Source organism: Alosa pseudoharengus, unplaced genomic scaffold (assembly GCF_046254945.1).
Source record: "Alosa pseudoharengus isolate Yale_2024_CS ecotype anadromous, Long Island Sound unplaced genomic scaffold, YU_APseudo_1.1 YU_APseudo_1.1_scf_19, whole genome shotgun sequence".
Classification (NCBI taxonomy): domain Eukaryota; kingdom Metazoa; phylum Chordata; class Actinopteri; order Clupeiformes; family Clupeidae; genus Alosa; species Alosa pseudoharengus.
Genome location: NW_027468657.1, coordinates 23244352 through 23258884, shown reverse-complemented (window position 1 = coordinate 23258884; position 14533 = coordinate 23244352). Strand labels below are relative to the sequence as shown.

At 42.8% G+C, this 14533-nt stretch overlaps 1 protein-coding gene across 2 annotated transcripts in view; it reads right to left on the bottom strand.

Moving 5' to 3' along the window:
• The window catches only part of LOC143133157 (teneurin-1-like), a 176375-nt gene extending 173364 nt beyond the window's left edge, over positions 1-3011 (bottom strand). For both annotated transcript variants that reach the window (XM_076292927.1, XM_076292928.1), the window contains exons 1-2: positions 2795-3011; positions 1-160 (exon numbers count right to left, since the gene is read on the bottom strand). The exon at positions 1-160 is cut by the window's left edge and continues 107 nt beyond it. In XM_076292927.1, the coding sequence (XP_076149042.1) occupies positions 1-160; positions 2795-3011 (377 nt within the window). The remainder of the gene's footprint in view (positions 161-2794) is intronic.
• Between the last annotated feature and the right edge of the window lie 11522 nt (positions 3012-14533).

The window sequence follows — 14533 nt, the reverse complement described above, 5'->3', positions numbered from 1 at the left end:
CAGATGTGGAGAGCGTGGCTGGGCGAGGGGTCACCCTCAACCTCGTCCTCCTCCACGTCTGAGCCCATGCCCAGGGAGTAGCCCAGCTGGGGGCCCGGGCACAGTTCCTCCTGGTAGCTGGAGCCCAGCATCTGGGGCTGTGTCTTGGCAAAGTCAATTTCTGCATCGGGTACAGAAGGGGGGATTAGGGTGAACAACAGCAACAGCAACAACAGCAACAGCAACAACAACAACAACAACAATAATAATAATAATAATAATAATAATAATAATAATAGGATTTATTCATATGACACTTTCAAGCAGTGAGTGCTTTTGAGATAAAAGGAATAATGAAAAAAACATTTGTAAAGGCTATGTTAAACTGTGTATACAAAACTCATGTCATTATTCAATGACAATCAGTAGTTACTTCTTATATAATCATTATAGCAATATTGTTCACTGTTGTCAAAACTTCAAGCCCTGACTTTGCCAAAATATCTTTATTTGTATTCAGTGTCTTTTTGAAAAACTTCTAAAATGTGATTATATTAATTAGTGTTTGGGGGAAAATAACTCTTTTGTTGATCCAACTATGAAGGAGATGTTTAATTTGGTAAATATATGAAGAAGACATTTTGAGCCCATTCTGATTAGAAACTGTCTCTCTTTCTCATATCGTCTCCCTCTGACTTCCTTTCTTTTCCTTTCTCTCTGTATTTTTGTGTTGGTCAAGATCAGTGGAATGGAAACACAGAGAGCTTTAATATTTCAAAGCAACGCCAGTCCTTATGCACTGCCATCACAAATAAATCATTGACCCGTCCATTTGCAAGCACTTCAAATGACTGGTCACTGGCCTGAAGGAGTCGAGTTCTGTATGTGCGCGCACACATAACTATATTTCTGCTCTGTGTTTCTTTAAGAAAATAATAAAATAATATAAAAAAGCTCTGCATCAAAAAAGACCTCCTCGAGCCATAACACTGCAGATATCTCAGCACACTTTGATAAAAAGGCGCCAAGTATCCATACATTTTCTCCTACTGCTCACTGGACTCTACAGCCTCCACACTCCACCCCACACCCCTCCTCCCCTCCCCCCGCCTGTGTCCCTGAATTAGGATTTAAGAGCGCGCCACGACACTCGCCGACCCTGGGAAGCACCGGGTCAGCTGGTGGAAATGAAGTGATGTCCGCAACATCTGTCTTCGGCAGCGAGGCTCCTGAACCCTGACGGCTCGGAGCCGCGTGTCAGGGAAAAGCGCTAAAATAGCACGTTAGCCCCGGCCCTATTCATAATTCATCCTTTTAAATGCCGGGATGAAGCTTAGCCGAGTGTGAAGCTCGGCCAGGCACGGTGTGCCCATCCCAACTGTAGCGGGGGGGGGAGTGGGGGGGGGGCTGAGGCTAGCGTGCAAGGAGGGTGGCCACGCAAGGATGGATCTGTAGTACGCGCTTTTAAAAAATGTGGGTCCTCCTAACCAAACAAGCACGCATTGAATCTGGATGAGGTGCATTGAGGAGACCAAAAGGCACGTCTCGTTATGATGGTTGCCATCGTGATGAGACGCTACTGGGCTAACGAGCAATCATCTCTCACAGTGCTGCTGTTCACAAGCTCAGGCTGCACCGTTTTACTGCCTCAGATGAAGACAATGTTGTATGCAAGGAACTAAGGGAAAGACAGAATCTTTGAAAAGCAGTCCATGGCGTTCTTGTAAAAAAACATGCGGCTCGTTCCGGGCCCTCCCACACGTTTGGTACGCTGGCTTCTGCCTGAGGAACAGATCAACATCTATGAATATTTACTTGCAAAGGGGAAAAAGTATTTTTCACCCAAGATAAAATGAAATGTCAAATACATTTCAGTCATGCCTTTCCACACTGCTGAATTTTTTCTGGTTGATTTTTTTTTCCCTCTTTCAGTTTCAGTTACGCGTTAGAAAGTATTACAAATGGGATGTTTATCGCTGCCTGAAATCTCTTCATAACTCTTTTCCTTTTACTTTCTCCTTTGTTTTCTATTACATTTTTTTCCCTTCCCCAGCCGCATTTGTAGCAGCGTGGGTTCTTGTTTTATTTAGAACATTGCTTCATGAAAGTACAACAGGAGAACAACAGAAACTAAACTTACAGCTTCAGCGTTCTGTTGTCATAGGTAATTACCACTCTAGAGCATGGAGTCAGTGCACTCTCTGATCTGTGGCCTGAACTCCGTCCTGATGTAGCCATACAAGCACATAATGTAATGCCTGATGATGCACAGCATTAAAGATGCCGAGCTAAGGGTGTTCGCATGCTGGGGAACTGTAAGGGAACGGATGTGCGAGGCTATCTATTGATCAAACTCCTAACACTGCCCCCACTTCACCACTGCTAATCAGTGATCTCTGGGTTTACTGGACGAGACCCACAAGAACAACATCCATCAAAACCTAATGGAGGCCCTTTCCCACTTTTCCTCCATCTCAGTTTAGCACTCTTTCTCCCTCTGTTTTTCCTCTCTCTCTCCCTTTCTACTCTCTCTCACTCACTCTCTCCGTCTGTCTCTCTCTAACTACCTCTCCATTTCCATTAGATCTGAGGCCAATAAGGTTTGAGGCTGACCCATTTTCAGAGCGTGGAAAAAAAATGACCTCGGGAAAGAACTAAAATACTTCCATCACACCTCAATAATGTTCGTTTTTAGATTATGTTGTCTTTGTGGCAGCCATTTTGAGCCAAATAATAAATAAAATAAACAATATAAAAATAAATAAAAGAATAAAAAAAAAAATAAAAAAAAATGAAATACACTGGCAGCACACACCTTGAGCTGTTTCGCTGAATGTAGTCTGCCTCTTGCTGTGGCTGTTGTAGTTCAGCCTGAGTTCCTGGCCGTAGTCCGGGAGCGTTTCTCTGGACGTGTACGACTTCGCCCTGCGGCGGCCGTCCTCGCTCTCGTCCGACGAGCTGGTGTAGGCCATTTCCATCTCATGGCGGGCCTTCGACAGTGGCTGGTACGGTTTGGAATCCATCTCTTCCATGTCCGAAGAGGTTCAGCGAAAGTGTTCATTCACTCATATCTTTCCTCTATAGTGAGCACAATGGAATCTTAAGCAGCCAAGACAGAGAGAGAGAGAGAGAGAGAGAGAGAGAGAGAGAGAGAGGGATGGGATAAGATGGAGAAAGGATGAGAGGGGAAGAGAAAGACATTGTTTAACTGTTTATATAGATACTTTAAACACTGCTGTTTGTATTGATGCCCTTTTGACAGGTGCCTTTTTTTTGCTATGTTCATTAATTCATAACAATGGCCCATGCAAGGGCCGATTCACAAGATCTTCAGCCCCATCTGCATTATCAAAGCACCTCTTTTTGCTTCATTTGCATTTCACTAAAGGGACTCTTATTACTCCACGGAGCTGAATGGATAGATGTGCCCTGCTACAGGTTGAGATCTGCATTAATCTGAGCACACGGAATCCTTCATGTCAGGCAGCAGCCGTTCTAAATGCCCTCTGGAGCAACGCTTTTTTTTTTTTTTTTTTTGCTTTGGTGAGCAAAAGAACCTTCCGGTGCCTTTGTTAACATTCTATGGAACGTCCCTCCACTTGTGAATAATGATTAATCTCGTCGGCTGAAACAATATCTGAAAAATGTGTCAAATATTCTCCATTAATATTAGCCGCTATCGCGTTCCTCTTCACCACAGGCCATTAGAAACCGTTTCGGGGGCAGAGGAAAAATGCTGCTAAATAGCACTTGAGATGGGGCTCGTTTCTCATCTAGACAAAGTATGGCAGCGTTGACCTCTTCAGGAGGTCCTGGAAAACTATATATCAAGCCAACTGTAGCCGGCCAGTTCAATACTGTGGAGGTGCATTCGACTAATCACAAGTGTTTGTTCAGAGACACACTTACAACTGACCTTTCCGCAATGCACTTGATACCTTTATTCCGCATAACACACTGCCCAGTGCATGTCCGCCCCTTTGGATGCTGTTAGCAAGCAGAAAAAAGAGGCTACATTTCCCTAAATATACCCCTGCTGATTTTTTTCCATCATACTCGAAATGAATACTAATTACTTACTATCTCTCAATGGGCAACTGACGAATTAGAAATAATTTGAGACAACCACGGCAATCAAAGTCTTCTTAATGTGCTCCCTTGCTTGCCTCTGCTGTTGCAAGACCATTGCAAGTCTGTACCCCAGAACTGTCTAGTTGACTAATTGGGTGTTAGACTTTTGTATGGGCCATTAGGAAGATGAGAGAAAATAAGTTCAATTTCACTGCCTATGCACAGCTGAAGCAAGTCATGCCTTAGGCGTTAATCATCAACAATACATGTCTGCTATTGAGTTAGTTTTTCTGTTTGTGTATTTGTTTCCACAAGTCAGACTTTTGGTAGATATAATGCTCTAGCAAAACTGGTGACACCTCTATTCTTGTTCTGACTACTGCCATGCATTACAAAAACAACACAATGGACAAACCAGTTGCTACTCTTAAGCCCATGGACATTTCAGCTGGTTAAATTTAACCAATGAACTAATTTAACTTGTGCTTTCTGCAATGCTTTATGTCTCAATTCATGTGCATTAAGTGCTTTGTGTTGCACTTTGGGCCTGAAAAATATAAATATATATACTGTATAAATAAACACTTCCTTACTGATTTCAAGGTGAAATGAATACATATTAAACATGAGCTGGGAATGCACAGAAGCAGAGTACAACCCTGGGCCTGCTGTTGTAAAATTTACCATGGCCTGTTACACACACACACACACACACACACACACACACACGCGGGTCTGGCTCTGGTTAAGGGCTGTGAGGCGGCTCCAGGCGTTGGCCTTTGGCTCGCTCTCTGGCGCCGCGCTTTTCCCCAAGCCTCGCGCTGTGAAGTATGCATGCGTGTTAGCCTCTGCTGCCTGGCCGTGCCATGAGAGGGTCATTAGCTTGCACAGGGACATGCTAACCAACCCTCTGTGCTAATCCGTCGGCTTAGGCAAAAGAGGCATCCTCGGGCACAAAGTGCCGCAGAACAAAGACCCGAACATCAACATCCCCAGCTACTTCAGGTCAAGAGATAAAAAAGAGATAGCAAAATTTAACAAGCAGAGCACAAAAACATACTGCTGAACTTTGTTCCAAGTGCAAATCACGTCAAATGCATTAATTTGTAAACTGTTTGTAACCATCTGAGTTTCTCTTTTATTTATTTCTTTTAATTGTTCTGCTACCGATCAAACACAGCTGAGAGCCAAATGGCAACCCTCTGAACAAAAGGTTCAGGCTCATACATTTTTTTTTGCTTTATGCTTAATGCTTTAAAAGGATAATAGTGAACTGGAGTTAATTGATTAATCTCTTCCCAGCAAATGGCTTTGAACAACACCTCCAAAGGATCAATAAGAGAATCCCATTTCCTTCCTTCTGTATATCAAGAGCTATTAAAGGACCATTAACAACCCATGTCAAATTTAAAGCTGTTTGCCCCGTTTCTACAATGCAAATCTTCAGTATGCTCCCCTGTCAGTAAAGTAAAGTACATACAATGTAATGTAGTAAACAGTCTTGTTCTAAAAAAATAATGGCACCAACCTTAGTACTAATGAGTTTAGGGGTGTAAACATCTGAATAGTTATGACGATGCCTAATTACCATGCAAATGAAGATTAATAAAATATCCGCCACAATGATGAGAAAAATCAAATGATATAACCCTCTAGTCACTGACACAACCCTGGCATTGCCGGAGGCGTAACCCCACACATGCAAATTGAGTTTCATTTTTAAAACATTCATTCTTTCAGATTCTGGTGGCATCTTGGTAGGAGCTCACGGGATGTGGATCCCCCCTCCCATCAATAGCCCACCACTCCCTGCCCCCCCCCCCCAACTGCCGATCCCCATCCACATTCTTACCCTGCCTTCCTAACTGTCTACCCCCACCCATGTTCTTACCCCCCCCCTTTAACTGCCTACCCCCACCCACGTTCTTACCCCATGCCCCTCCCCAGTCTACCCTTCCCTACCCTGTGGAGGTCTGAGCCCTCTGAGGCCTGTTCCTTTAATGCCTATAAGCTGTCTTGACTGAGGTTATTCCCACTAATTCTGCCCCACTGTGGGGTGCCCATTAGGTGTCTTGATTTCCCATTTTGATGTAACACCCACCAGCTTGTTCCTGGAGACAAACTCATTTCGAATGTTGCTAAGCCATCCTTGTTCCTCGCCACTCCTGAAGCTAGACTGGTAGTCTCTGCAATATGATGCTAACTCTGTCTGTCTCTCTCTCTTTCTCTTTTGCTCTCTCTCTCTCTCTCTCACTTGCTCTCTGTGAAGTGAAAATCACAGACATGGCACATTTATATAAGCACTGCTAGATCCTGAATAAGACATCCCTAAATATAAAACGAAAGGTCCCTTTTTTACTTTTATCAAAGAATAAAGAGAGGGTTTCTAAATGGATACGGGGTGGGTTGGCATAATTGACAAGTCGGTATTGACAGCCTGACCGGGCATGTCATGCATAAGAGAAGCACCGCTGTGGTGATCTGAAGACAAGGCTGATATATTTAGACACCGAACTCCTCAGGAGAAGCCGCAGATGCGAGATGCAACTCTCGTAAACAAACCTGAGGGACAAGAGCATTTTATGATCGTCCATTTTGGGTCAGTTTGATGGATTTAAAATGCAAACTGTGCCGAAGATGAATGTACTTTAAGATGCCAGTAATAGAGCACAGCCATGCGGATCTCCAAGACCATTCTGTGAAAGGCAAATTAATGCATTTATTAATTGTTATTATGATGAGACTCACAGCGCCTCGCAGGCTACTGCTCACAGCCATGAGTCTCTGGGAGTGCGTTTGCACCGATAGCACAGACAAAAGTCACAAATGACATTTCCACACAAATTGCTTTCCAATTTACCGACGCTACAGGGCTCCCGTGCGTTCCACGAGCACGCCAAATGAGAGAAACTTGTTCTAATATCACATATATCCAATGCATGGAACTAATTTTGTGGCCTGGCTGCTATATGATCCATCAGTTTAATTAATGCAACTGTCTGCTGCCTGGCTTTATTTATTCAACTGGGCCCTGCCTTTGAACGCTTGAAAACAAGTAAAACCCAGAGGAGAGACTGCAAAGGTGTGGGCTTTCAAAGCACATCAATCCATAATGTTTCTCTGCCGTTTTATTTATGCCACGAAAAATCAATCGGGTTACACAATGAAAATGGTTGAGGGCGATATCTGGAACCTGGGCTGGGGCTGGGCTATGCCGCTCCTTCACACCTCGTTTCAAGTGCCCTTGCCTCCGCAAGCCTTCAACAAACTAATTATGAAGTCTTAACTTGTTTTTAACTCGCCTCTGATTTCCCACAAGGGCACTGGTGGAAAAGAAAGATAACATGGCCCAGACAGCTGTGAGAATTCCTCGTGTCACATCAATTAGATTTGACCGGACTATTAATAAGTGCTCTGTTGCAGCACGCCAAGAAGACAAACACATCCTTGCTGCAAAACCCAACAGCAGAGGAGAAGGACACACAGCCACACACACTGCACACAGACACAGAGACACACACACACACTCCTCAAACCGGCGTTATGTTGGCGTCGTAATGAAAGACGGAAGCATCTGACGGCTTCATCATCCCTCTTTTTCTGCATGTGTAACTGCGGAGGACCTATGCTGGCATGCTTTACGTTCTACTTAGGGAGGTGATGAATAGGCATGTACCAGTGGCTGCACTTAAGGCAGATTTATGCTCCCAGCCTGGTGGTATATTTCATACGCAGGAACTTGAGTGTCAAAAAAACGGCAGAAAGCACAGGGAAAAAGAGAGGCGGAAAAGAAAGCGAACAGACGAGAAGAGAGAAACGTGGGAGAAAAAGGAGGGGGAGGGGACTGGCATTTCAAAGGATAACGTTCACACTTTTTGAACTCGATGACACTTAATTTACAGCGTGGCAGATGACTGTGGAAAATGGAGAAGCTTTTTTTTTTTTTAAAAAGTGAGTCCAGCGACAAGCGAGCGAGAAACTGACACCTGTTGTTAAGACTCCCGGGGGGTCAGGGGCAGCCTGAGAGCGCTCAGTGTTGTTTGTTTTTGTGTTGTTATTGTCTTCACATGACGACAGTGAAAAAAAAAAAAAACAGCCTGATGTTCAGATGATGAATGGGAAGAAAGCAACTGCTACAGGAGAAGTGATAATAATGTAGGGAAGTCATTAGCCAGGCATATGTTTGTAAGCCTTTGTTTTGGCTTGATTCAGGATGCGGCACATTGGGGCTGCCATCCACACCTCAGATGCCACTGTTCTGAGGCACATCTCAGAGATGATGCTAGCATGATAAACACACATATGTTACATTGCACATGCATGTGTGTGTGGTGCCATTTCCCACACATGTGACCGGTTTCTCATAATAGCCTGTTTGAAATGACTGTAAAAGCCTCCAAACTGCATAGTGGTCAGCTGTTGTCAAAATGACACAATGTTGACTATTTTTATTTTGAGGGGACCTGAGGAGCCAAAGACAAGCACCACGAACGCTTCCAATGACGGGACCTGGGGATGTCATCTTGCAGCAGTTTTATGCCAATCCCATCACTTTTACATGTGCCAAAGCTGTCACACTGCTGAAGGGATGGACTGGCAAATTCAAGACAACACCAATGTCATACTGGTTTATTTAAAAATATAAATATACAATGAACTGTATTATCAAACACAAACACCAAAGACAGAGAAAACACACACACACACACACAGCTGGCCGACAGACAATCCCGAAAGAAGAAATGAAACATTTCCTGCCGAAGCTCAGAAACAATTATGTTCAAGCTCTCCTGCTGAGAGATGCTTCTTACCGCAGCCAGAAGCAGCAGCTAAAATGGGTAGACATGACTGTGAGTATAAAACACTGCCATTGGCCAGTGCTAACACTAAGGCTATTCCAGCCGCTGTGAAATTACACAACTAATTTAGGTACTAAACATGACTGAAGGTTTTTAAAGCAATTACCGCAGCAGGTTTAACACCAAAACTAAATTTATAGAACTTTAAAGAGTATGCAACCAGGGATGGATCATTAAGCTAGAGGGTCTTTGATGCAACACTATTCAGCATTGACATCACTACTGCATTCTGATTCTACAGAGCTGCAACATTCACACATGATTGCATTACATGAATGGTATAATGCAACACTAGTGGAGCAACTAGAAACTGAAATGAAAATGTGATTTTTTAAATTAACTAGGACCTGATCTATAAGTTATGAGTTAATTATTAATAATTGGACATTCATCTCTCTGTGAACCATCTCTTACTGGAACCAAACTAATGTATACCATATAAATATTGTATAGACACAACAGCCATACATTATGTATCAGATTACTGCTTAGTCTAACCTATGTTTTTTGGAAGAAACTACTGTCAGACTGAACAAGGGCAGCTGAGGTTGCTTACAGGATTGTACATCTGCTTGCCCCCTTTTATTTTCTAATTTACCGTTTTATTTTTATTATAACATTTCTAAATATCATACTGTATATGGTTGTATATGCTTTCTACTGTCATTGAAGTAAGCATCATTTTAAGGAAATGTTACTAGTGTAACTAATGTAAATGTAACATTTACAGAGATTATATGAAGCTGGGTATAGCCTTGTGTTTTTTTCCCCTTTCCTTTGCAGAGCCACCTTGAATTTCTCCAGATAAAGACTTCTTCAGGGCCATTTCCACAGGAAAACAACCAGTGCTACATTTGGCTTGACTCTTATGCTCCTACAGTATGTGCTGGCATTCCCATAAAACAGACAGTAATACTGTTGGACGCTGAATTCTCCCAACTAACATCTTTCCAGGTGTAGTTGAACACAGTTTCTATTTGTGCGTGCTGTGGAACTGCGCAAAAAACACATTGCTTGTTTTGGTATAGGATTTGTGATGGTTAGTTTCAAGCGTTTGTTTTGTATGTTTTTTCTGTATTCTGTGCCAGCTGAAATCCAGTGAATCCGGTGAAAAATCGAAGAGTGCATGGTTCTCTGTTCTTATACCGGTTGATATCAGTTTTATGTATGTTCCTTTGCATTGCATATGACATCAGTGTATTTGTGCAGGAAGGGAAGCAATCGCCACTCCTGTAAAAGAGTGAAAAAATGATCCGTTTCCTAGCGCCTTTGAAAAACAAAATGTGCAAATGCCACAGGAAAGCACGGAAACTGAGAGAACACTTTCATGTCAGTAATGTGTGTGTGTGTGTGTGTTTCTTTGCCGTCCCTCTGATGGCTGGTTAATAAGCAAGCTGTTGCCGCAGTTAGTCCAACACAACAGCCCAAGCATGTGACAAGGCCATTTCAAACTTGGCCTGCCTAACAGCCCCGACGCCTGCCATGACGAGACTAACAAACAAAACAGGCTTTTTAATTAATATTATCTTTTTTTGGTGTATCGGGGACACAGAGGAGCCAAACTCTGGGTCCTTGCTCTCGAGGGAAGAGGAGGCACAATTAATCGTGGAAAGCTGCTGTTTCTGTGGCTGCTGCTAGCCTAGTTGCTTCAAGCAGCAAATTATGTGGCAATCCTTTCTTGCTGTCTGGATTTTCACAGCTGGCCGGGCCTGTAATCTCCGGACGCAAAAAAAAAAAAAAAAAAAAAAAAAAAACCCAGGCGACAGCCAAACAACAATCAGATTAGATGTCAATATGGCATGCATCACTCTCACACCAATCCCTCTCCTTCTCTCGCCTCCCTCACACGTGTCAGTGTATTGAACACATGTTGCAGAAAGGATTTACCGTAAAAAAAGAGACGCTCATGGCACGGGGGTGTGATCGTTTCATGGTTCGGATACAAATAACCTTGTTTTTAACCTCTGTATGCATTTTGTCATTCAGACAGTGCAGTGGGGGCAATGCTATCTTGTTTTTCCCAGAAACCGAGGTTATGAGGTTAATGGGCACATGAGCAGGGCAAACTGTATGTGTCCAGTGAGCTGATGTCGCTCATATTTCTAGCAGCAGCGGAATGCATGCATGAAATCTGGCAGCGTAATCACCGAGTCCTGTGAATAGTGTGAAAATTCAGGAGGGGGAAGATGGAAGATGATGGAAAGACGGAAGAGAAAAAGAAAGAGAGAGCTAGAGAGAGAGGTGGAAGGAGAGAAAGAAAGAAAGAGTAAGGGAGAGAGAGATGGAGGAATGGAGGGAGAGAAAGAAGGATGAAGAAGAGAGAGAGAGTGCAGTCAGAGGTGTGCTATCACAAATCCTTGCAGTGTGAGAAATAACTCTGATCGAGTCCTGCCAGTTGCCGAGATTGTTTGGGTGTTGGACCGAATCTAAATTCCAGCACATAAAAGAAATATATATACAGGAGTTCGAGGTTATTATCAGCAAACAAAGAAAAAAATGTAATGAGAAATCAGAACCCACACAGGACACATTCATTCATTTTTGATCAGGTCCAAAGTAGACCCACTAGCACATTCGAGGGAAACCAGCATATCTGGTCTGCATCCTGGGAGGTTGGTATGGACCAGGTAGGCCACCATCAAAGGTAACTTCCATTTTCCCATATACCTGTAGGCCTTGCGATCCTGATCCTCATACGGACCTACCTGCCTCATCAGGCTTCTCATCTGCCTCCACTGCCCCCTCTCGATTGTGTGCGAACAAAATGCTGATTTCAGCTTCTTGTCGTTCACACCAAGCCCCTGGATTCAATTGCCCCCCCCCTCCACCCCTCCACCAGGCTCATTGCCCCGTGAGAACTAAGATATCGTGCAAAGCTTACCTTGCAACACTCACCACCTCACAATCAACACCTACAGATTATCAGGCAGTATAGTCAATATGAGCAGTGCATCTTCCATTGGCTTTTCTGACGCTATGCTGCAGAGATGATTACGAATTATACGTACACATGACTGGAGGTACAAATGGGATAATATTGAGCATTTTCACTCCGATTTTTTTTCTATCATACACTCATTTGTAAATTCATGATCTGGAGAATACAATTCACCTGGTCCCATAGTGTGAATTACTTTTTCATAGACTCAGTAGATACTATGAATATGTTCCCTTCCTGGGTACCGAGTCTAATCTTTTAGATATCTAATATTTAAGACAACCAGCCTCTTAAGGCAGTCTCAACTTAACTCTAATACCCATTTTACATAAAGCTGCCAATTAGTTTCTACTGCGGAAAGTCTCCAAAATTGATAAGTCAAGGTCCTTGAAATACTGAATGAAGAGAATGATCTATATGATACTGTTACACACTGAGTGTGGAGTTCCGAGCAAACATTCCATTGCATGCAAAGATACCTGACTCAAGATGTTGACCTTGACTTGCTTTTCAGACTTGAATCTGAAAAACTGACGAGCATAAAAAAAAGCAAACAGCGACATGCAAAGAAAACATGTGTGCTAGAGATGCCAGGGTTGTTATTAAACCACAAAGTGACTCAGAATATTGTCAGTCAGTCCACATATACGGTGTCAGTTTGACATTCACACTTCATCTTCCCAGCTGGATGCAAGAATTGAAAACATATTTGCCCTTCATTTCTCGCTGGGTACGGCTTTTCATCAGCACAAGGAACATGTACAGCATGCCCCCCCGCCCCTTATTTCAACAATATAACATTTAAAAAAAGAGCAAGAAATGAAAGTTAAGACCTCTGGTCAAGGATCCCCCACTGAATAACCTTTAAATCCATCAAGTGTAAATCCATCTTCTGACCACATACACCTACAGCGTTCTGTTGCTTCACTGAGTGTTTTTCCCCCTTAAGTCCTTTACAGCAGGTCAATTCAGCAGTTAAATCTGTGAAATAATTAGATCTTCATTTGTTGGCCTCACAAACACAATAGATTTGCTATTGTTGCATCTGCCTCCGCTCCTAATTCTTCTGACGTACACAGCCAAGTCGTATGTATTGCAGTCATGGGCGATTTATGTCCCGATACATTCGGACGGAAACAAAAATTGATTTCTCCTCTCTGAGATTTTGTCGGGCGACTTGATTAATACCTGATTTTAGTCTGAGCTACAGGTCCTGGCAGATGCGAGGCTGCTGTGTTTGCACTTCATCAAACAGATGCTGTTGTAATGTGTGCAAGGCGTGCCATTTATCCTCTTTACACGGCCGCTTCACCGCGGCCCCTGTCTACAGGACAACTGGGAGTCACTCACTAACATTAATGCTTATGGGGGGAGAGAGAGAGATTCTCTGACCCCAAATAGTCACTATCATTTCACTTCCTTTCCCTTTTCACGATCCAACTCTATAAATATGGAGCACTAAAAGTGCATACGGGCCCAGAGGTGAGCTGCTGCTAAGCTACTTCAGGCCTGGTTGGGGAAAAAAAAGAAAGGCTGTGTGTGACCTTGGAGACCCTAGGTTGTCTGCCTTGCGCAATGTCCCACACGGTACCTGGAAGCTGTGGCAGGCAGACAGACAGGCAGGCAGGCAGGCAGCTGTGGACCGAGACAGCTGGTGCTCCACTAGCAGCGAGGAAGCCTCTAGCACTGACAACATCAGGCTCATCAGGCCCGGCTGGGCAGGACACTGACTGACTGACCGACGCAGGGAAAGGACACAGACACGTCCCCCTCTTCCCATCAAAGCCTCGGCTATCTGCTTTCCAGCAACTGGCTCGATTGATTACAGTGTTAACAGCTGCTACCATCTATCCTGACTTTGGATGTGAATGAACAACAACACAATGGCACTAGATGCTACACATGCATATCTCATAATTACATCCATTATATGTGTTTTATATGTGTATTATTACACATACATACCTCATAATTACATCCATTATATGTGTTTTATATGTGTATTATTACACATGCATACCTCATAATTACATCCATTATATGTGTTTTATATGTGTATTATTACACATACATACCTCATAATTACATCTATGTGTTAGCATTATTTTTTGTAAGCACTTGCACTTGAGTTAAACATACTATATGTACAGTATGCACCAGACCATATATAAGGTCTAGGTTCTTGCCCCTGAGCCGTTCAAATGTGCCACTAGCAAGATCTAGATGCAATCACATTATCATTCTGATAAATATTTACACTAGCATTTCTAGCATTTTCCTTTGAAGGCAGACCTGTGCTGAGACTAAATGCAATATAAAATAATGGATGCTCTGAGGTTTCTTCAAATATTCTCTTTTGCCTAACAGAGAGGGGAGCATCTGACTTGTAAAACATGTAAACATATTTATGATAACAATATGTAGACCTATATTAAAATATTTATTGGATTTGCAAATAATGTTATTTATTATGTTTTAATGATGTATGATGAATTTCTGTAATATGTTTAAATATTATGTAAAAATATTTAGGATAACATGTTAATAATATAATAATATGTATATTTAGATTAAGAATTTAGTCTGGCGCTTGATGTCTGTCATCACATCAGTTTGATTGGAGCTGATTGGATTTATGTTAGGTGTATGAAGTAGGCATATTTTACCTCTATAAGACTAAGACTAA